The sequence below is a fragment of the Montipora foliosa genome, chromosome 3 (genome assembly GCF_036669935.1).
Source record: "Montipora foliosa isolate CH-2021 chromosome 3, ASM3666993v2, whole genome shotgun sequence".
Taxonomy (NCBI): Eukaryota; Metazoa; Cnidaria; class Anthozoa; order Scleractinia; family Acroporidae; genus Montipora; species Montipora foliosa.
In genome coordinates, this window is record NC_090871.1 from 57,010,744 (window position 1) to 57,032,079 (window position 21,336).

Sequence of the window (21,336 nt, forward strand, 5' to 3'; positions counted from 1 at the left end):
TGGCCAATCAAAAAGGACAGAGACAATCCAGTAAACCAATCAAAACTCGAAGTAATTACACATAGCCGACACAAAGCGCGGGAAAATGTGCACGCGCGAGCCACGGTTGGTTTCGGTTTTATTTCTGATTGGTTGAACCCGGTCACAAAGTCAATTGGAAAGCAGCCTATGTCTTGGCCTTTACATGTACCTTCTGTCAATATGGAAAGTTGACGTGAACATAATTGTTCTTTAAGTGGGATGTGTGACGAAATCTGATTATCTGTTAACTGCATTAACTTGATAAGAGTTTGGTTAACAGAGACAATCGTTTACCGACCATTTTGCTTAGGCTTATATTACCGGAAATAGTTTTGCTTCTTTGGTACTGAATTAGTCCTTTTAAGTTCTTGTAGCTATCTTAGCGTTATTGTACATATACACATTATATGCTCGCTCTAAACTCAAGTTTATCCGCGCATTCTTACATGGTGGCAGCGGGTGGAGAAGGTTTAGTTGTACAATATTACACAGAGGTTATCCGAACATAGTGGAGACAATTTGGCATCGGGATATGCATTACAATCGCCATCCGCTCCCGCGACGCAGAACGCAAACGCCGCAGAGAAATGGAAGAAGTTCCTGCTAGCATGGGAAAATTATGCTCTCGCCAAAGACCCCACTAAAAGGCAGAGGAAGTGTAGGTCGCCATCCTTCTCACGGTGATTGGCAAAGAAGCACGAGAGGTGTACTCAACCTTCAACGACAGCGAAAATGATGGTGATGCGAGAAAGATCAAGCCAGTATTAAAGAAATTCGGAGAATATTGCGAACATCATCCTTTTCGAGAGGTTCAACCGCGGTAACGTACCGCACAGCGCTAGCCGATAATTGCAATTTCGAGGAGATTACCCTGAGATACCGCGCGATCGATTGGTATTTGGAATTCGTGACAACAAAGTCAGGAAACGATTGTTGAGAGAGACGAAGCCTCAGGTAAAGCTTACACTTGACAAAGCTGATGAGATTTGCAGAGCGTCTGAGAGCATGCTGGCCCAAATAAAAATCGTCGGAAACTGCGATGGAACTACAGTAAAAGCCAAATTAGCGACAGAATAGATACAAGAAACACCCAAAGGAATCCACAAAAGAATTCGGGAGCTGCGGTACCGAACATGACCGCAAGAAGAGAAAATTATCCCCGCGTATCTCAAGACGTGTCGGAAATGAGGAAAGTTGTCACATTTTGCGCTCAAATGTGGCAGCAAGAAGAAGGACGGCAAAGACAGCGACGCACGTAAACTTGTCCAAGCTGTTGGCAACCCACAGATAGTAATTCGGAAGTGTTTTATGCTGATCATATCTCAGCGGTTGACCTCAAGATGCATTGGAAACTTGCTGACACACCAGTCTTGCGTTACTACAACCTGGAGGGGGAAGTGACGCTTCAATGTGATGCCTCTCAGGTCGGGTTAGGTGCTGCCTTGTTGCAGAATGGACAGACCGTAGCCTATGCATCCAGAGCCATATCCGACGGAGAAACACGTTATGCTCAGATCGAAAATGAAGTGCTCCCGATTGTTTTCGCGTGTGAACGTTTCGAGTCCTACGTGTATGGTCGTGATGTGATACGAGTGGAGAGCCATCCTTCACGTATGGTTGTCCATAGTTGCTGAAGGACTGGCTCATGAGCAGGGGCGTGCTTGATCTGTTGCCAGCGGCTAGCGCTGACTGATGGGAAGGCTTGATGATAAATTTCCTCAAGTTCTTTGTTGACATCCTGCGACCCGGCACTTCAAGATCACGAACCAGCTACACAAATGCAAGGCCTTCGCTGATCTCAACGGATCCACAAGACTCCTGCTCGCTGGAGTGACTTTGTTCCTCATTGACTTCCGAGCTTTTACACTCTACTGACTTTGAACGCTATGCAAATCGAAACAAACTCTTTGATTTTTTTTCTTTGTAGCACCACAAGTATTCTTTTGTTTAGTGTTATCAATATTATACGCATGTATTGTCTTGCTCTTTATAAGAGGAAGGACGTGACGAAATGTGGTTATCTGTTACTAACTGGTTGGTTAATAGAGACAATCGTTTACCGACTTTTTTTGTTCAGGCTTACATTACCGGAAATAGTTCTGATTCTTTGGTATTGAATTGCTATTGAGGCCATCTTAGCGTTGTTATATATATACATATTATATGCTTGCTCTAAACTCAAGTTTATCCGCATATTCTTACGGTATGCCTGTCAGGTAGCCAACGTCAAAAAAATGGGCAGAATTTCGTCTTCATCTTGGTCGCAAAGCGACACGTTTTTTTTAATTTTTGAGATGTTTGAAATGTTTTGCATTTTAGGTAGCCGTTCGCAACCTGAGATTTACGTCAACGACATGAAAGTACAAGTTTCGCCATGAAATTATGACGGAATTAAAATTATTCAATGGCAGTGTTTGATGGTAAGATTCTTCCACATTGCTGAATGATATTTGTTTTGCTTCATTTATTTGCTTTGTTTTTCCATGAAACTGTGAATAGTTGAATAGAAAGTTGATTTATAAAGCAACGTGTTCACCAATCGACTCGTGTGCGGACTGCTCAGCTTTAGCATTCGCACCTGGCCGAGTCCTAATGGCTTTATTAATCAAACCAGTATGTTCACTCGGCCAGCATGCCAAATATCCGAACCAGTGTGTTCTCTACGCCAGTTTGTTGAACGCTTTGTCTTATAAACAAGAATTGTCGCTGAATCAGCGTATTCATGCCCAACTATTGAAAGAGTTTATCATGTTTACTTGGCGCAGTGTTTTGTCGTCTAGCTTTAATATTAAGCTTAATATTAAAATCGACTCAACAAGAGTTATGACCAGTGGTTATCCTTCCTTGCCTTTGCACCTGACGTCATTGGCCGCCACGTTGGTGTACTGAACAATAGCGAAAAAGTATTTTGGCAACTTGGCATTATTATTACAGTCGAACCTCCCGTCAGCGACGACCCAAAATGTCAAGCCTAGGTGGTCGCTTATAGGAGGTGGTCGCTTACGAGAGCTTAGACCATAATGGGTCAAACGTAACGATTTCCTCATTAGAATGTGGTAACTGCCGAGTCTTACCCAATGCACCAATACAGATGCAATAATTTATTGATGTAAAAGTCAATTTCGAGAAAAAAATGCGGTTCTTCCCATTGAAAAATTTCCATTTCTTACTCTAGCCAGGAATACGATAATGTTACAACATCTCATTTTCCAATTTTCGCTCTATTAGTCGCTTACTGGAGGTTAAAAACAAAGGAAAATTTCAAACTTTTAGCTCCAAAAGTGGCTGCGGTCGCTTACGAGAGGTGGTCTCTTACGAGAGGTTCCAAATATAGAGATTTGACTTAAGAACTTTTGGTATTTTGGAAAACTGGTCGCTTAAGAGAGGTGGTTGCAACCGGAGGTTCGACTGTATGCAAAAAGACGAGTGACATTTTGCTTTTGTTTTGTACACCAAGAAGCCCGTCTAATCACGTGAGTGCAAACCAAGAATACTCTATCAAAAATATCACAGTTCAATTCACGAATCGGTAATCATGCTTTGTGTAACGTTTTATGTAATATTATTCTGGGCTTCTGATAGGATGCGGAAAAACAATTAAAGATTATGCCGAAATAATGCAGAAATTTAAACAATTTATAAAACTAATAATTAGGTCCGTCCAATGTATTTACATGCTTATGGTAAATCAGGACTTGAAATTGCAACCAATACAGTCACATTTGTCTCTGAATCTTTTCCCTTTGTGATTAAAATATATGGAGGAGTCGCCAATAGCCCTCTTTCAGTTAATTCCCAATCTGGAGGACAAAACAATAAGAACAACCATCTTGTCCTCCAGATTGGGACTAGCTTTCACCGTTGAAATAAAAGGGTTAGCATTTGGCATTTTGCCGCAACTTTTGCTAAAATAAATAAAACGATAACAAAATATTTTGTTTCTCGTCATGAATTTTGTCTCAATTTGGAGATATTGAGCAAAATTGTAATATGGTTGGACCGCGATCCATTCCCTCGATCATTGACCATTTTCAGCGGGGTTTTTTTCACACATGTATTGCGGGATCCTATTTTCCCTACTTTACAAATGATACAATTTAATTTGCGACTATAACTTGCACCTCAATTTTCATATACAGCTGTATCTTGCCGTAAAATTGCGACCGGAATTTTTTTTAAAATTCGACCCCAGGGTATTTGTAACACAGGTTCTAGTGTCCAGGCTCATTGCCGAAAAATGTGTGGAAACTGCTTACGGCCTTTCATCTTGCGAACGAAATATCTGAAATATGGCGCCGTGTTTTGTTCAATCGATCTTCAATGTTCAGGAAAACTGAATAAGCGTTTCAAAACAGTCAATCTCTTTGGCTTTTATGTTTGTCACTAATATCAGGCACTTCTTCTGTTTATACGGGAAATATCATAATTATGCGGAGGATGCAGATTTTAGGGAATTATGTGAATCCGCATCATCGCATCCTGTCAGATGCCATGTAATAATAATTATTAGTAGCGCTAGTCATTACGTAATCAGGCTAGTTTCAAATTGTGCAGCAACAAAAGAGGCAGAGTCGAGGTTCAGGGGAATAATTTGCATTTTCCTTTGTTTTGAACAAAACAAAATGCAAACTATTCCCCTAAACCTCGACTTTGTTCTTTTGTCGCTGCACTATTCAAAAGTAGCCTATTATAAGCCTATTTCTCTTCTATCAATATTTAATAAGTTGTTAGAAAAACCCATGTTCAATCGGTTAGTTGACTTTTTAGACAAAAGCCACCTTACTTATAACAAGCAGTTTGGGTTTTGCACACATCATTCAACTGATCATACAGTACTCAGTATTACTGACCAGGTCCAAAGCTATTGAAGATCATGATTACTCTTCGGAATATTCCTGGATTTCAGCAAAGCATTTGGTACTGTTAATCACAACATTCTGCTCACAAAGCTTGAATACTATGGTATTAGAGGCGTTGTTAAGGACTGGTTTAACTCACATCCGAGCAACAGAACTCGGTATCACTTGGATCCGTCATTTCTGACGTGTAAACAGTCTTTTGTGGGGTGCCTCAGAGATCAGTACTGGGGCCACTCTTTTTCCTCATTTATAAATGTATAAATGACTTTCACAATTGCTCCAACTATTGGATTTTCACCTCTTTGCGGATGATGCAAATTTATTTTTTAAGTATAAGGACCTTAATAAATATACTTGAAAGTGAAATTACCGGTAACAGGGAACTTGGAAAAGTACTTATTTGGCTATCTGCAAATACATGTACGCTTTCACTAAATATTGAAAAGTCAAACTTTGTTATTTTTCATCCATTACAAAAATTCCCAAAAAGGTTATGCCATTTATAAATGATAAATCACTAACTGAAGAACCTTCCATTAGATACCTTTGAGTTTATAGAGATTCAAATATTAGTTGGAAGAGCCACATTGCCTATATTGCTGAAAAATTAAAAGAATTATAGGTATTCTCTCTAAGCTTCGCTTTTTCCTAAACGCAAAAACGTTGCTGAGCCTGTATCATGCCTTAGTAGAGCCATTCTTTACTTATTGTATAATTGCTTAGGGTAATGCATATCAGTCAACTTTGCAACCTTTATTTACAAGAAAGCTACAAGAATAGTGACCTTCTTCAGCTTCACTGAACACTCAAGTCCTTTATTTAAAGACTTGAATGTTATCAAGCTGTCTGATATCATTACCCTGCAACTTTCAGTGTTCATGTGTAAGTTCCGTTAGTATATACTAAAACAGTGGATAGCGTTGATTGGCTACTCAAACTCCGGATATCCTTTGCTATTCACCTCCGAGCAATTTGTGCGCAATTTGCTCTCGAAAATGTTGTAATCTTTGTAGGAATAAAGGAGTTAAAATCATCTATTTGTGCTATATTATCTCACTATTTTAGTATGTACTAAAACAACTATTCACCGAAATGGAGGTGGCTAGTGGTGGATATTTACCGAGCCGCGAAAAGCCTTCAGTCTCTGATACCTTTTTTTAATTCCGTTAGTAATATACACAGATATAACACTAGGTTGTCCTCCAGGATGACCTATGCTATCCCAAAAGCCAGAACAAATTATGGACTTTTCAACATAAGGTTCCAGGGGGCTAAAGGTTGGAATCATATAAGTGATGACATCACCCTTCTCTCTGTGAAAGGCTTTAAGGAAAAGTTTAAGTCAATTCTTATTGCTAAATATTAATTGCAAGCAGATTTACCAAAACTATATTTTTTCTAGCTTTCCGTTGTTTAATCTTAGCTTTCTTTTGTGGCTTTTCTTTTTTTGCTAGCTATTTCTCATTTTTTGTTTTGTGTAGTGTGTGTGCGTGTGTGTAACCTGACCCTTTAATTACATTTATTAATAACCAAAGTTAGGCTGCCCTATGTTTTTAGCCCTTAATGGTTATTTTGGGCAGCCTGTACTCTATCCATTTTTTAAGGTGATTCCCTAGTATTGCACTACGCATACTGTTCTGCGCATAACACAGTGTGGGCCACGTTCGTATTCAGGCGTGGCTAAGAGGCTTTATGGTCAAATTTCACGGCTCAGTTCTGTTTTCTTTGTCTCACCAGTCTCAACGGATATTTCTAATCAAAATAATGTTTAAATTTAACCATAAAGACTCGTAGCCATGTGTGAATATTGATATATCGAACGTGGCCAAAATCATTTCAATTTGGTGCGAGAAAGCTCGCTTGAAAGAAGTGGCCGTTTTCAGAGCACAGCAGTAAAGAGCAAAACGGGAAACTTTTTTAGACTCTTGCAAAACAAAAAGTCGAGTGATAGCCTCGATGATGCTAAAGTGTCCTTTCAGTCCGAGAGTGAAAGTGAAACCGCGCTATCGTGTTGTTCGAGGGGTCGAGCTTGGTTTGCTTTCTGTTGTCTCCTAAACGAGGTTGGTGACCTTTTTTTTTTAAAATCTTACTCCTCCTCTTTATGCTGTAAAAAAAAAAAAATTAACGTCAGAAAAAAAACTTACAGGGAAAAAAGTATTCGTAGCCATCACTCGTGGACACAAAGTTGTCTCCTCGAGATCACACACCCGAGGAATATTTGTATTCAGTGCCTTTTCAAGACGTGTGCCTGTGCCATAAAACAAACGTTAAATTATTCCTTTTGTATAATACAATACACCTGTTTTCTTATTTCAAGAATTACGTCAAACCTGTGCGTCCTGTTCCTGCAAAACGTAGCGTGAACCGATGGAACAAACTTGTCCTTGATAGATGAAGTCGCAATGATGAAATGAGTAACTTGAGCAAGTCATATCTCGCAAACGAACGCGAGCTTGGTGGCGTTTTTTTAAAATTGTACATTTCGATTCACCATCATGTAGGGAACAACTGAGAAAAGTTTAAAGAAAATCTTACGACAGCTTCTATTACTAAGGAATCACCTTAAAAAAAATGTATACATATACACCTTATTCCAAAATGGCCGCCATTTAGATATTCTTTTGTTTTTATTTAAATTAGACCTTGATGCCTCGTTCAAGGTTGTCGTTGTTGTGGTTAAAACTAGAACATAACACGGATATGTCTTTGTTGAAAGGACTAAAGGTAAAGTCACTTTATTTAACGTCGGTAGTTCCTTCAGCTACGAGGCTGGTATCAATGGAAGCCGACGGTGCGCCCTTTACCCCCCTCCCTCTGTCAGTGCTCCGTTTTTAAGGGGATTTAAAGCTATAGCTACACGGATCAGAGGAAAGTCGAAACAGACGTTGAAGTGACCGAGGATCGAACCGGGGACCTCTCGCTCCTAAAGCCGCGCACTAGCCATCTGAGCCACGCCTTCTCCTTGAACATTACACATGCCAGTACAGTCGTCTCTTCAAGATTATTAAACTACAAATGTAATTTTCTCTCAGAGAGAAAAAAGTACTGACCACTGTATAAATATGATAGTGTCAAGATATTAAGTTTAAGAGGAAAACAGGTCACTTCTGTTTGCCTAATCTTCCTCTTATGCAAGTCCATTCCTGAATAGGCCAGTTTCGTATTCTAACGGTTGGACTGGATCTAGCATGAAATGGAGACTAAATCGGGCAAATTAATTTGCATTTGAAAATATTTGCCCGCAGTAGCCTCCATTTCATGCTAGAACCAGTCCAGCCGTGAGAATACGAAAATGGTCTATTTGGTTGTTTCTAATCTCTTCGCTTCATTTTAGCATTGTAGGCCAGATTACCACATTTATTCTTCTTTTATCTACTTTGTTGTGGAAAAAGACAAATCACATAAACGTCATTGGTAGGGAGTAAAATGAGGGTTTTACTAGTTAGACACAGACCGCACACCCATACCATTTTCCGGGAGTAACTTCCCCCACCCATGTGCACGTGCACACACCCACACACCGGAGTTTTGTTCCCTGACATTGTCATGACATTCACATTATTCTTTATTCAAAGATGCCAGAAATGGCCAGCACGGCAGACCCAGATGAAGTGCTTTGATCAACAACTGGAAAAGCAAATTTTCAACGTATTGCACGTTTGTTGATAAGTGGAGGCACTACGCTACTGAGAGAGATTTTTGATGTGTTTTGTCCACCAAGTAATCTTCCTACAATACTAAAAAAGCCAGACACAAAGAAACAACTCAAATCAGCAAAGCTCACCAAACCACAGTGGGATTGTCTTTACCCTTCCCCAGGGGTGTACGGTGAGTCAGTAGATTTTGATGTTACATTACTGTTCAGGTTGCTGAGAACAATATGCAACCTCACCCCTCCTGCCACAGGCTGGGATGCTCTGCCAACCAATACAGACCGCAGTTTAGCGGCAGATTTGGCAAGAATTAAGTATTACCGCAACTCAGTATATGGCCATGGGAACATGGAGATAATAGATGACTTCGACTTTTTATCGCTGTGGCAGGAAATAAGTGGAGCCCTTGTTAGAATTGCAGGCCAAATCAGCCCTGTGAGGAAACGTGAGTGGCAGGATGCCATTGATAAATTTTTAAAGGAACCCCTCACAGCAGAGGACGAAAGAAATGTAGAAGAACTCCTGAGCTGGTATAAAAGCGATATAGATGTTAAGAAATCCTTAGATGAATTGAAAGTTATAACTAAAGAAGGAATGGATCAGTTGAAAGGTGTCCGGGGATTGCTTGAAGAAAAGATTCCTATGATTCAGGCAATTGAAGAGAAACTGCAAGGCCTAGAAACAGCATATCAAGAGAACGCTCAAGTCACAAAAGATAAGCTAGCTGAGTTGCATCAATTAATAGACAGCCTTGGCTCCACATCTGGCAGTTCTAATTTAATTGCAGGTCAGTTAAAATGTTTTCCTAGCATTTTCGCATCAGAGAAAACATCTCTTCTTTCATTACGGTTAAATGTTGTTCTACACGTCATCACACACACATATTGTCCAGTGTTGAGTTTCCTGTAACTAGAGAGAGAGAGAGAGAGACAGAGAGAGACCACAAGGTGGTATTTTTTTTGTGAGAGACAAGACTTTGTATCATATGTTTAAGATCAATAAAGCCCCACGAAGTCCCGCAAAGACAAGACCCACAGCACGAAAAAATTAACAACAGAATAAACTTCATAATTCTACATACGAGTTACACACCAGTAACATACAATTGCATCACTATAAGTACAGAAAGTTTAGTAAATTAATTAAGCTAAAAGTTGAATTCAATGATACAATTATTGCGAGTAACGCTTTTTAGTAATTGAATAATGTTTTTATCATCGTGGCTTTTTCTCCACATTCTTTATCCATGATAATTAATCGACAGGAAAAGCTTTGACGTAACTTTCAGTGCAAAAGAAAAAAAAGCAAACATTGACTATGAAAAATGCAATTAATTTGTAGTGACTTTAATGAAGTTACTGTCAAATCTCTTACTCTGACCACACTTAAAGATGTCTTGACAAATTCTTAATAATCTGAACTAAAATCAATTATCCCACTCTAGAGCATTTCTTATTAACTTTTGTAATAAGGACTCAGTATGTACACCGACTTGTGGGGCATTATCGAGAGAGCAACTTTGAATTACCTTTGGAATATGTGCACGGATTGGGAAAGAAGCAATGTTAGGCGGAGACTTGCTGCCACACTCAGAAAAATATGAAGACCTGAAATGAAACGTTCACAACATGCGAGAAAAAAAAATTACAAACTATTTAACCTTATTTAACATTTTCTGTTCGCAGTTTTAAGTTTTCTCATGTCTGATTGGCTTTCCCTTAAAATGAATAATAATCAAACTCCACAACTGTTTCAGGTGTTCGCATGCTTTTCTGCCTCTCAGTTTACAGTGTAGAACGACTAATATTATGGTAACAAAATCAAATAAAGCACAATGTAAAATGTTCCTGTACACAAATTACAGTGTTACTTTATCTGATAATACAAGGCAAAGGTTGCATAATACATAAGCAAGTAAAATCGGAATCAGAATCCAATGTTTAAGTGAACAAAAATTGACTAATTATAAGTGACACAATCCAAACTTGTACCAATTAATTAAACCAAAAACACAGTTGCGTTGCAGATGATTAGCAATAAAGAATGCAAAGGGTGATAATGATGATGATGATGATGATCATGATGATGATGATGACAATGATGATGATGATTATTATTATTATTAGTATCATTCAGTCTGCGGAATCTACCTTCACTATAGCTTGATAGGAAGTGAGCGGTCCAGTAGAAGTTAATACTCAAAATTTAACTCACAAACAGATGCAACAGATAGGAAATGAGGATTGCTTGGCATAGTGAAAGTCCATAATCTGATCTTGCAACTAATTTCAAACGAAACAGGGTTTCTAAATTTTTCTAAATTTCTGTAAATTTGGGTTGTGCATGGATCACAATCTCGGATAAGCAACTGTAATAATGTACATATATTCTGGGGCAATGTTTTCCCAAATGGAAACTCGTGGATGTTGGTTAGTTCCAAAAGTACTTTAAATTTATTAGTCTTCCAGTGCAAAGAATAATATGATGACACTGCGACCTTGGCGTAGGTAACACCTTCCTGTAGGTGGTAATGAGAAACCTAAAGACAAATTCTTTTTAATTCACTTCTTCATTTTAAAGGATCAAGTATGGAATTTGAAAGTCTACATTTTTAAAAATAAATACTAGTGAGCAGCACACAGCAACAGATCTTGTCAATTTGCTTTTATTTCTTAGACCAGTTTCGTCTGATTACGCAGGCTTCATCAAGGAGTTTGAACAAGATGGTTAAATCACGCGTCTGGAAAGGCAGGAATCCTGAACTGGATCCGGAATCGGAGCGGGAACCGAACCGGAATAAGAAGAAGGAAGGCCGATGATATCCAATATTTTTATTTCAGCTAAACAAGTGAATGTTATGCTACACACTTTAAACTGCAAAATTGATACTTACAGATACTGTTTTGAGGATAAAGTTCGTACCACTGGCGTCACTCCTGTTTTGAAAGGTTCAATTTACGAGAATGATTGACATTGAGACTCCACCTTGTCCCTTGGTGGAGTGGGAGCGAAGTTGTTACTGAAGCCATGGATGAAAGGAGTCTAGGAAAGAAAAGTAAAAGAAAAAAGAAATTCACCTTATTTATTGGAATAAAATGTTTAGGTAAACACCTATGAACCTCGCCTTCCAGATCTCGCCGCATTGGAGCACTAGCCTGTGTGGCAGGCGTTCATAGGGAAAGGGAGAACGGCGGGAGAACGAGGAGGGCGCGCGTGAAAAGACCCCCTAATTAATATGCATACACAAGGCAGCTAATTAAGGCAGCTGCGAAATCTCTTACTGTCAAATGGCATCCAATCAAAAACGTTCACAGAAAAATTGCGCCACGCAGGCATTTTGTTTACGGCGGCATTATTTCTAAAAACTCTCGTGGTGGAGAGTAGTGCGAAACCTAAACACTGTCGCCCAAAAACAGAGCAACCTTTCAACGACGTGTATCGAGTTTGTGAAAGAAATTTACTGGTGGAATATGTCTCAAAATCTTGTGAGAATTTTTTCAGACCAACGCTGAAAAGAAAAATCTTTTCGTGTTGTATGGGCACTGAACGACTAACAAATGTGGCTTGAATCCATAAAAAAAATTCGAAAATTGTTCCCAACTTGTTTGCCACGTGTGTATAAGAAAAATTTAAAGCTTTTGCGATAATCTCGAATTATATCCAAACGCTATGAATCTGATCAAAAAGACAACGTTGACGGGGAGTTTGATATTGTTTACGTGAGAGCTCGAAAAGAGAATGGCGTTTAATTCAACCACAGTAGGTTGGTGGTGATTGACACAAATTTAATTCTAGCTAGCCAATCACGATTTTTACGTTTAGAATCTAAACGCAAAAAAAATCGAAAAAAAAATTTGCGTCCTCCCCTTCTTCCACGCGCGCCCTCCTCATTCTTCTGCCGTTCTGCCTTTCCCTTCTCCTTCCCCTTCGAACGCCTGCCACGCAGGTTAGTGCTCACCTTTTCCGTGTCTCTTCTTGATCTCCAATGCGTTGTTTACCTTAACATTTTATTCGAATAAATAAGGTGAATTTCTTTTGTCTTTACTTTTCTTTTCTGGACTCCTTTTATCCATGGCTTCAGTAACAACTTCGCTCCCACGCCACCAAGGGACAAGGTGGAGTCTCAATTTCAATCATTCTAGTAACCTGAGCCGTTCAAAACAGGAGTGACGCCAGTGGTACGAAGTTTGTGGTCACAACAATATCCGAAAACATCAATTTTGCAGTTTAAAGTGTGTAATATAACATTCAACTTTGTTAGCTGAAATAAAACAACTGGATATCATCGACCTTGCTTGTTCTTATTCCTATTCCGGTTCCGTTTCCGGATTCCGCATCCAGTTCGGGATTCCGGATTCTAACTTTTCCAGACGCCCCAGCAAGGGCGTGAACAGAAAAAGACACGTACACCACAGTACGTGCAGGATATGACTTATTTCGTTGATTTTATTTTTTTCCACTTAAACAGGATCTGTGCACGATCTCTGCAGTGGCAAAGGTGACGATTTATGCACCTCACAACAAGGAATGACGTCAAATTATTCCAAGGGCAATGATGACCGCCATTCTTCCTCTTCGAATTATTCCACCACCGCGGATTCTTCGCAGCTCACGACCACATCTTACCAGCCATCTCATCACAAACTGTTTGCTAAACCCTTTGCACCGAGATCTAGTAGCGACATTCCATTAGGAATGGAAGTACTATTTACTAGGTCACGTGGATGGCTTTCCCGAGGAAAAGTGAAGTATATTGGCTCGTTTCCGGGTCGCCATGAAACATACATCGGGATAGAACTGGGATCCGGTCAAGGTAAATGTTGGGCGCCATGTTGTTTTTATTGCATGTATCCCTTCCTACCTGGATGCCTCGTTTTAGGCAAATCTTACTTTTTTAATTCAGGTGGCTCCAACGGGATTCGAACCCGTGACCCGCTACCTGCATCGTATAGAGGTCATGCTAGTGAATGTTGACATGGTGGCTTAGAAAGGTGTCGAGGGATCGTCGTTTAGTGGGATGTTTAAGTTTTAATTGTGGGATAATACCATGATTTTTGCTTTACGATTTCACTCATAACCTTGCCATAAGTTGTACTTAGTTTTGCAAACAAACATTCCCTGAATTATAACTAAGGATGAAAAACAGGATTTCTTGCGTACCTTTTGCGATTCGTTTGCAATATAACAGTAAAAGCTCAGCTCATTCAATTTAGTGCTCCTTGGTGTGGCTGCGCATTATATTAGTAAATTTCTCGTGACGTTGAGGAAGAAAAGCTTAGAGAAACATGCCTATGTAAAAGGCAGATGTTAGCCTTTTGATGTTCTGGAAGCTCGCCCCACAACTCCGATTTCTCTGTTTGTACCGTTTTGTCCAAAACGACTCCGTTTAGAATATTTATTACTCACTACTAGCCCCACGATGGCCCAGTATTTGACGAGTAGGACATGGGTTTTCATTCCTTTATTCTTGTTTTCTCCTTAAAATAATAGTCATTCCTTTATTTTATTAACTGACTTAAAATTTCCGCAGAAGGAAAGCACTATGGACCTTCTCATGGACAGAGCTTATTCACATGGTAAGCAAAGGTTCATTTTATCCTTTCTTTTTCCTACGTCTTCGTTTGATTCGGTGTTTTTCCTCAAACAACTTTTATTTGTAGAATGCAAATTGATCTCCACGGTAATGTTGTTTGTTTCTTAACAAAGCGAGGGACAATCTTGTATCAGATGTAATGGAGTGGTTCGGTAGGTTGAAATGGCCCTCTTCTGGTTAAATGCCTCCTTTTTTCGAAGTCCTCTAGGTGTCCACGGCCGTTACCGTAGACTTCTCTCGGATCTTGGAAGAATAAAATTCCTTTGGCACCCAGGGTAGGGTAGTGTTCGCGGGACCGGTCACCAATGGTTTCTTTTTGTTTCGCTGCCGGAAACTTTTCAGACATGGGAAAAAAGGACCAAAACGTATCCGAACCACTCCAGGCAAACCATAAGTGTGTGTGGCTTTTCTCTTCACAAAAGCAACGCGGAGAGCCCAAACTTTCGATCGAAAACTTATTTTCAGCATAGGCACTCTCTTTTCCCAAGGAATGAATCATGGGCGGAATGTCTCTGTTGTGCTCTTACTGAACTGTCTCATATAGTGGTGCATGTGCTCATTGTTTTATCACTTGCAACTCACAATGGTTCAACCTCGTGGTTGCTTGCAAGTAGCAATTCGACAGAAGACTTTTCAGTTGTCTGGAATGATATTCAGAGCGAGTATCGCACAGACTCAATTGTTCTATTATGCTTTTCTTTTTTATATATTTCAGTAAACCAAACCGCACAATTTTCGTCCCCTTCAACAAAGTTGTCATGTGTTATGGTGAAAGGTGACCTTCAACAGACTTGCGTCTGGTGAAAAAAGCGTATCGTCATTTCAAGTTTCTTTTCAGCGTTTGTTCCGAAGAACGTTTTATTTGTTATGTCTTTAGGATGCGTATATTCGTATATCTGTCATATCTGTCAAACAAAAGTGTATTGTAAAATATCGATTTGGTAAAGCGAGTAAATGTGCTACTGCTTATTGTACTAGGCGACTGGGCTGTTTTTTAGTGTGCACCAATCTTCTTTTTTTAAATTAGTGATAACGTAAACGTTTGAGTAAGCAGCATTCATTATTGACTCTAAGAGAGAAATTGTAGGAACAGAATGTCGGCCAACCAAATTTCATAATTATAGACGTGGTATATACATATTTTGGACTGAAAATATGTTCTTTTTCTGCTTCATAGCTTCTTCAGTTGAATAATGTACAAAGCGTTAAGTTGAATTTATAAGTTGGAAAAAGAGCTAATTATGCCAGTAACAACGGAATGTACATAAAACGTGACAATGTGAGAATTAAAAGGATAGTTTTAGATTTACGTGATGCAGTTGTTGATTAAGAGAAGGTTGTTCTCTTTGAATATGAAAAGCCTCTTTTATCTTGAGTTGAAAAGTCGTGGAGGCGTGATCTAAAATATGGAAACAGTCCCCTGAAGACAGGGCGCGACATCGTTCGGAATTCTGTAGGTGTTTGAAAATGTGAGAGGCCCTATCAGTGACTAAGTGCTCACGCACGCGTGTGGAAAAATGCCGGGTTGTTTCGCCGACATAACAGGCATTACAGCCCGCACATGCAAACTTATAAACCACACGTGAACGAAGCCCACCAGGGATAGGGTCTTTCACACCAAGCAAGTTGTCTATCTTAAAGGAGGAAAAAACTAGTTTGATGTCCAAATTATTGCAGTAGCGCTACTGCAATAGTATGTTTGGTTCCTCAATATCATGGTATACGTTATGTACATGTTTGAAATATTTACCCGCTCAAAGACTTGAAGTTCTATAAATTTAAAAAGCAATAGGATGTATTTGACTATTACCAACTGATATGTAATAAATATCCAATCAAAACCAACAATTACTTTAACTTACTTGAATTTGATTTAATGTTATCTACAGTATCCCCGAATAGTGGGGCCTTGTGCTTGGCTGTGGAGAAGATATCTTTGACTTCACCTATTGTTATTAATGCCGCTAACCAGAGCTGTAAAGATAAAAAAAATCACTACCTTTTTTTTCTCCAGATTTTGAAAATGTGTTTGCTTAACACCTGCCTGGCAAAATTTTGAGCTTTGATTCTTATCTAACGGCTGTTTACTTTGAGTGTAAGTTTTGGATTTCATGGTCCGCCAGACCTCAGAAGGTTGCATCTAGGAAAAGGTGACGTTCTTTACTCAATACTTTAAAATTTCAGCGTGTAAACGCAGTTTAATATGTATGCAAAACACGGGCTTAAAAATCTGAAAGCCCGAAACTCCCGTGCTGCATATTAATTCAGTCGCGTACACACGCATTGCATTCTCTTTGATGTCATTTTCTCCCCGATCCAGTTCTCTCAAGATTTTAAAGTTAGTAATGGCGACCATTAAATAGGAAAATTCCAGTTAAAATAAACAAGTGTCTTTTTGAAATTAAGGCTTAAAACTTGGGTCACTTAGTGTTAGGTTAACGTAGTTTTGAAATCCAAAGGAAAAAAAAATGATTTTTTTGATCAGAGGAACCAGTTTAGGTTTTATGGTCCAGGGCCCGGTTGTTCGAAAGCCGATTAACTTAATCCAGGATTAGCGTAAACTTTTGTTTCATTTTTTCAACTTTTTGGTGAAAGTTTCTTTTGCTTATTTTTGTTTTTCAAGATTGACTTCCTCCGATGTAAAGTTTTGCCGAATATCAGCGTTGAACAGCATTTGGGAGTAGAGAAATAAACTCCTTGGTTAATTTTAAATCTGGGATTAACGTTAATCGGCTTTTGAACAACTGGGCCCAGTGGTTGGCATACTTGAATAACACAGTTAAATGCTTACGTTTCTTTCGTAACTGCACTCATCGTGCATTTTCAAATGAAATCATCGTATGTAATCCGTAGTTGAAAAACATGTTATGTCGTATATATTTCACTTCTTATGTAAATCGAAATCGCTGTTGATCAACTTCCAGGGCCCAGTTGTTCAAGACCGATTAACATTAATCTTCGATTAAATGACGACCGAAGTTTGAATTTTGCCCGTCAAAAATCCATAATGTTAATTTATCCTGAAGTAAAAAAGATGTCTGAGTCAAAACTGAAAGAAAAAAACTTTGTGGAAACTTTTGTATAAATACGTCTCCAGTAATTCAGGATTAGCTTATTCGGGGCCCACATGTAGTCTGGGAGCAAATGTGGTCCCGTGTGAAGTTCGTGCTGAAAGCAAGCACCTAGTGTAAAAGTGTTTATTAGGACCTACTAAACATGAAAAGTTTTGGTGCCAGCTTTGCAACTTGCTCAGACGGCTTTTAAGGGGGGTTAAAATCTGACCCATGAAATCCAGCATGGAAACGAGGCTAAAACACATAATTCCTCATAACTTTGTTAAGAATAGACGAAAATACACCAAACTTGCTCACATGATTGGACATGATCCTCCCTGTTGATTTATGCTAATTTACATAGGTCACGTGAACTTACGCATGAAAGCGAGGCTGAAACACATAATTTTCCATAAATTTGTCAAAAAAAAATCCTTATCATGCCAAACTTGCTCACCTTAGTCAGTTAGACATCTTGCATCGATTGGTGCCACTTTGTAGTGTCACGTGGCCCCATACATGGAAACGAGGCTGGATATATCTGGTGGCATCGTGTAGGATGGCATTTGTCTTGCCAACTACTAGGCAGATACATATCTAGTTATCCGAGTTCAGATACAAAAAACTTCAACTAATCATTGTCCTATGGCCCATAGCACAGGGGACGAGACAGATAAAGCAAATACTGCGGAGGCTCCATTTGAGAATCTATCTTGTACACATAATCAATAATTTTGCCAACTTATGATACTGGTTCCATGTATTCATTTTCGCATGTATATTGGAACAAGGGCAGAAAGTGAAAATAGCGACTACTGCTATTTTATATATACAGTCATGAAAGTCTTACTGAATATCTATATACATTGTTCTGTTGTCCATTCCTATGGAATTTCCTGTTCGACTTCGTCTTCATCATACTCATCATCACTCTCAGCATACTCGTTCTGGCAATCTTCAGAGCATAGACAGAAATCAGTACAGTCAAGTCCGGCTTTTTGACACTGACAACGGTTGTTAGAGCAACGGGACTTGGCGCACTTGCATCGGACAAGCTGTATAATTGCCTCTGGAGCTGGTGGAAGATTTGTCATGACTGGTACGCACTTTCCATCTTCATCTTGCCATCCATAGCCTTCTGGTGGGGGCAACACCGGGTTTGCTACATGATCGTTGTTCCAAACAAGAAGCTGGTAGTGCGCTCTCAGTATGGCTTGATGGAGAGCGGCTTGTGTGGGCGGTAGCCTCTCAGACTCAGCTTGATTTTTCTTAAAGAGGGACCATCTGAGGGCTTTGACAGTTTTGATGTCTGTCTTTGGTTGGTACATCCGACAAACCAGCTGTTCCACTCCACTTCTTGTGCCGTCATCTGGCTGTTCCCCACAACCGAGGTTAGCAAGAGCTTGCAAGATAGGAGTCAAACTCATCCCAACAAGTGGCTTTTCCCTTTCCAGAGAAACTCCCAGTAACATCTGCTCCGGTCAACGCATGAAATGCTGGCAGCGCAGCCGTCTTAGTGGGCCCAAGGGCGTCTGCTATTGACTTCAAGTTGATAACTCTACGACTACTGCCGGTCCCAGTAACAAAGCAAGAGTTCGAGCACAAATCTGGATACCGTCGGAGAGTCAAAAAACAAGAACATCAGTGTCAGGAGAATATATAGAGAGTTGGGTAGCACCTTGAACAGAGGCATCCAGAACATATAAAATAATATACGTGTCGGCTTCTTCTTGTGTACTTCGTAAATGCCTGACGTCTCTGTGCGTTGACTCACATTCCGTTCCCCATGCCACAACGACTTGTCTCCCATTAGCATCCTCCTTCACATTCTTTGCGAGAAACGTAGTAAGTTCGCCCTTGGTCTTTGAATGAGCAAGAAGCTTCTTCATCGGCACCTTGGCGATGTGGGTAGAATAAGTGATGCGATAATAAATGGGAGCATGGCCACCTTGTCGTTTGACTCGTGTTGCTGATTTCAGTGAGGATGGTACATCATATCTGTCGAAGATTATGTGGAGCTCTTGTAAATCATTATACTTTACAAGCAAGCGATTCGTGAAATGTTCAGCCAAGTCTCTACAGTTCTTGATCCACCCTGGCTTGTCATGTGATTGGACTTCGGCCATTCCATCAACAATCGCGACTTTGAATCCTGCGGTGATTTCTTGTGTATTAGTACTAGGGCCACCTGCCTTCTCTAGGATATGCATAAGGGCACTCTTGCAAGAACAATGCAACACGGTACCTTCTCGTGCAAACAAAGATCTTGGGACAACAGTGAACTCATATAAGCCAACAACCTCTTGGATGTCAATTTCTGGGCGGCTCTTGCACACCATCGCCAAACGAGCAAACAGATTTCTGTCCTCCTTTAACTCGATGATCGTGTCTTTAGCTTTGACTTTGATGACCTTAGCTCTCGTTTTCCTTTGGCGTGTTTTGCAATCCAGCCTCGTTTCCATGTATGGGGTCACGTGGCACTACAAAGTGGCACCAATTGATGCAAGATGTCTGACTGACTAAGGTGAGCAAGTTTGGCATGATAAGGATTTTTTTGACAAATTTATAGTAAATTATGTGTTTCAGCCTCGCTTTCATGCGTAAGGTCACGTGACCTATGTAAATTAGCATAAATCAACAGGGAGGATCATGCCCAATCATGTGAGCACGTTTGGTGTATTTTCATCTGTTATTAACAAAGTTATGAGGAATTATGCGTTTTAGCCTCGTTTTCACGCTGGATTTCATGGGTCAGAATTTAACCCCCCCTTTAAAGCCGTCTGAGCAAGTGGCAAAGCTGGCACCAAAACTTTTCATGTTTAGTAGGACCTAATGAACACTTTTATACTAGGTGCTTGCTTTCAGCACGAACTTCACACGGGACCTTATTTTATGACATTTGCTCCCAGACTAATGGCTTGATGACCGGCTTAATTAACCCTTAAAACCCCGAGAAGGACCCCTATTGACAAGTAAAATCGTCTGGCGTTAGACTGAGTAAAATCTATGAGTGGCACTATTGGAAGCGAAAGGGTTAATTAACCGAAGACATAGTACACTCGTCTACGGGCATTATCTCAATAATAATAATAATAATAATAATAATAATAATAATAATAATAATAATAATAATAATAATTAGAAAATGAGAACTACAAGGTCCTTTATAACATCGAGGCTAGGAGGCCGGATCTAGTGCTTGTTGACAAAAGCAAGAAAAGCTGTCATATGATAGACGTGGCAATTCCAGAAGACAGTGGAGCAAAAGAAAAGGAGGCCGAGAAGGTTGAAAAGTATCAAAATCTGGCCAGAGAATTGAGGAGAATGTGGGAAGTGAAAACCAAAGTCGTACCAATTGTATTGGGGGCTTTAGGAACAGTGCCATTGCGACTGAAGGGCAACTTAAAGGGCATAGGAGTAGACACATCAATTACCTTAATTCATAAGTCTGCATTGCTGGGATCAGCAAGGATACTAAGAAAAGTATTGGAAATGTAAAGGACAGGGAAAAGAAACATTTTGGTGTTCCTTGGCAATTGTTGTTGCCCGACACCACAATTTTACCAGCTGTTAAATACTTAAGCTGAGCAGTATGACTATGAAATAATAATAATAATAATAATAATAATAATAATAATAATAATAATAATAATAATAATAATAACAACAACAACAACAACAACAATAATAATAATAATGATAATAATAATAATAATAATAATAATAATAATAATAATAATAATAATAATAATGAAGGGAATAATCAACGATATTGCTGTACCAGCTGATGTAAGATTGGGGAAAAAGAAAGGGGAAAAGTGGAAAAATACCAGGACTTGAAGAGAGAGATCGGAAGATTGTGGAAACTCAAATGGTAGAAGTCGTACCTGTAGTGATAGGAGCCCTTGGAAGTGTCACCAAAGGATTGAAAAGTTAGGGATACCATTAAATGTTGGAGTAATGCAAAAAACTGCCTTGTTGGGAACTGCCAAGGATATTTAGGAAAGTGTTGGAAATGTAAAGAAGAGATAATTCTGTTAGCCTTTGGTCATTTGTTATGACTCGCCTAACAGAAGAAAAGACGGCAATGACAACAGCCAGAACATCATGTTATTATAATAATAACAATAATAATAATAATAATAATAATGATAATG

At 39.4% G+C, this 21,336-nt stretch overlaps 1 protein-coding gene across 1 annotated transcript; it reads left to right on the forward strand.

The window, feature by feature from the left end:
* The first annotated feature begins 15 nt into the window (after positions 1-15).
* LOC137997773 (uncharacterized) lies at positions 16-15,435 on the forward strand. The gene is made up of 6 exons (XM_068844013.1): positions 16-2,237; positions 2,341-2,441; positions 8,456-9,320; positions 13,002-13,346; positions 14,064-14,109; positions 14,842-15,435. Exons 3-6 carry the CDS (start codon positions 8,882-8,884, stop codon positions 14,903-14,905), a joined length of 894 nt encoding a protein of 297 aa, XP_068700114.1. The 5' UTR covers positions 16-2,237; positions 2,341-2,441; positions 8,456-8,881; the 3' UTR covers positions 14,906-15,435.
* The last annotated feature ends 5,901 nt before the right edge of the window (positions 15,436-21,336 follow it).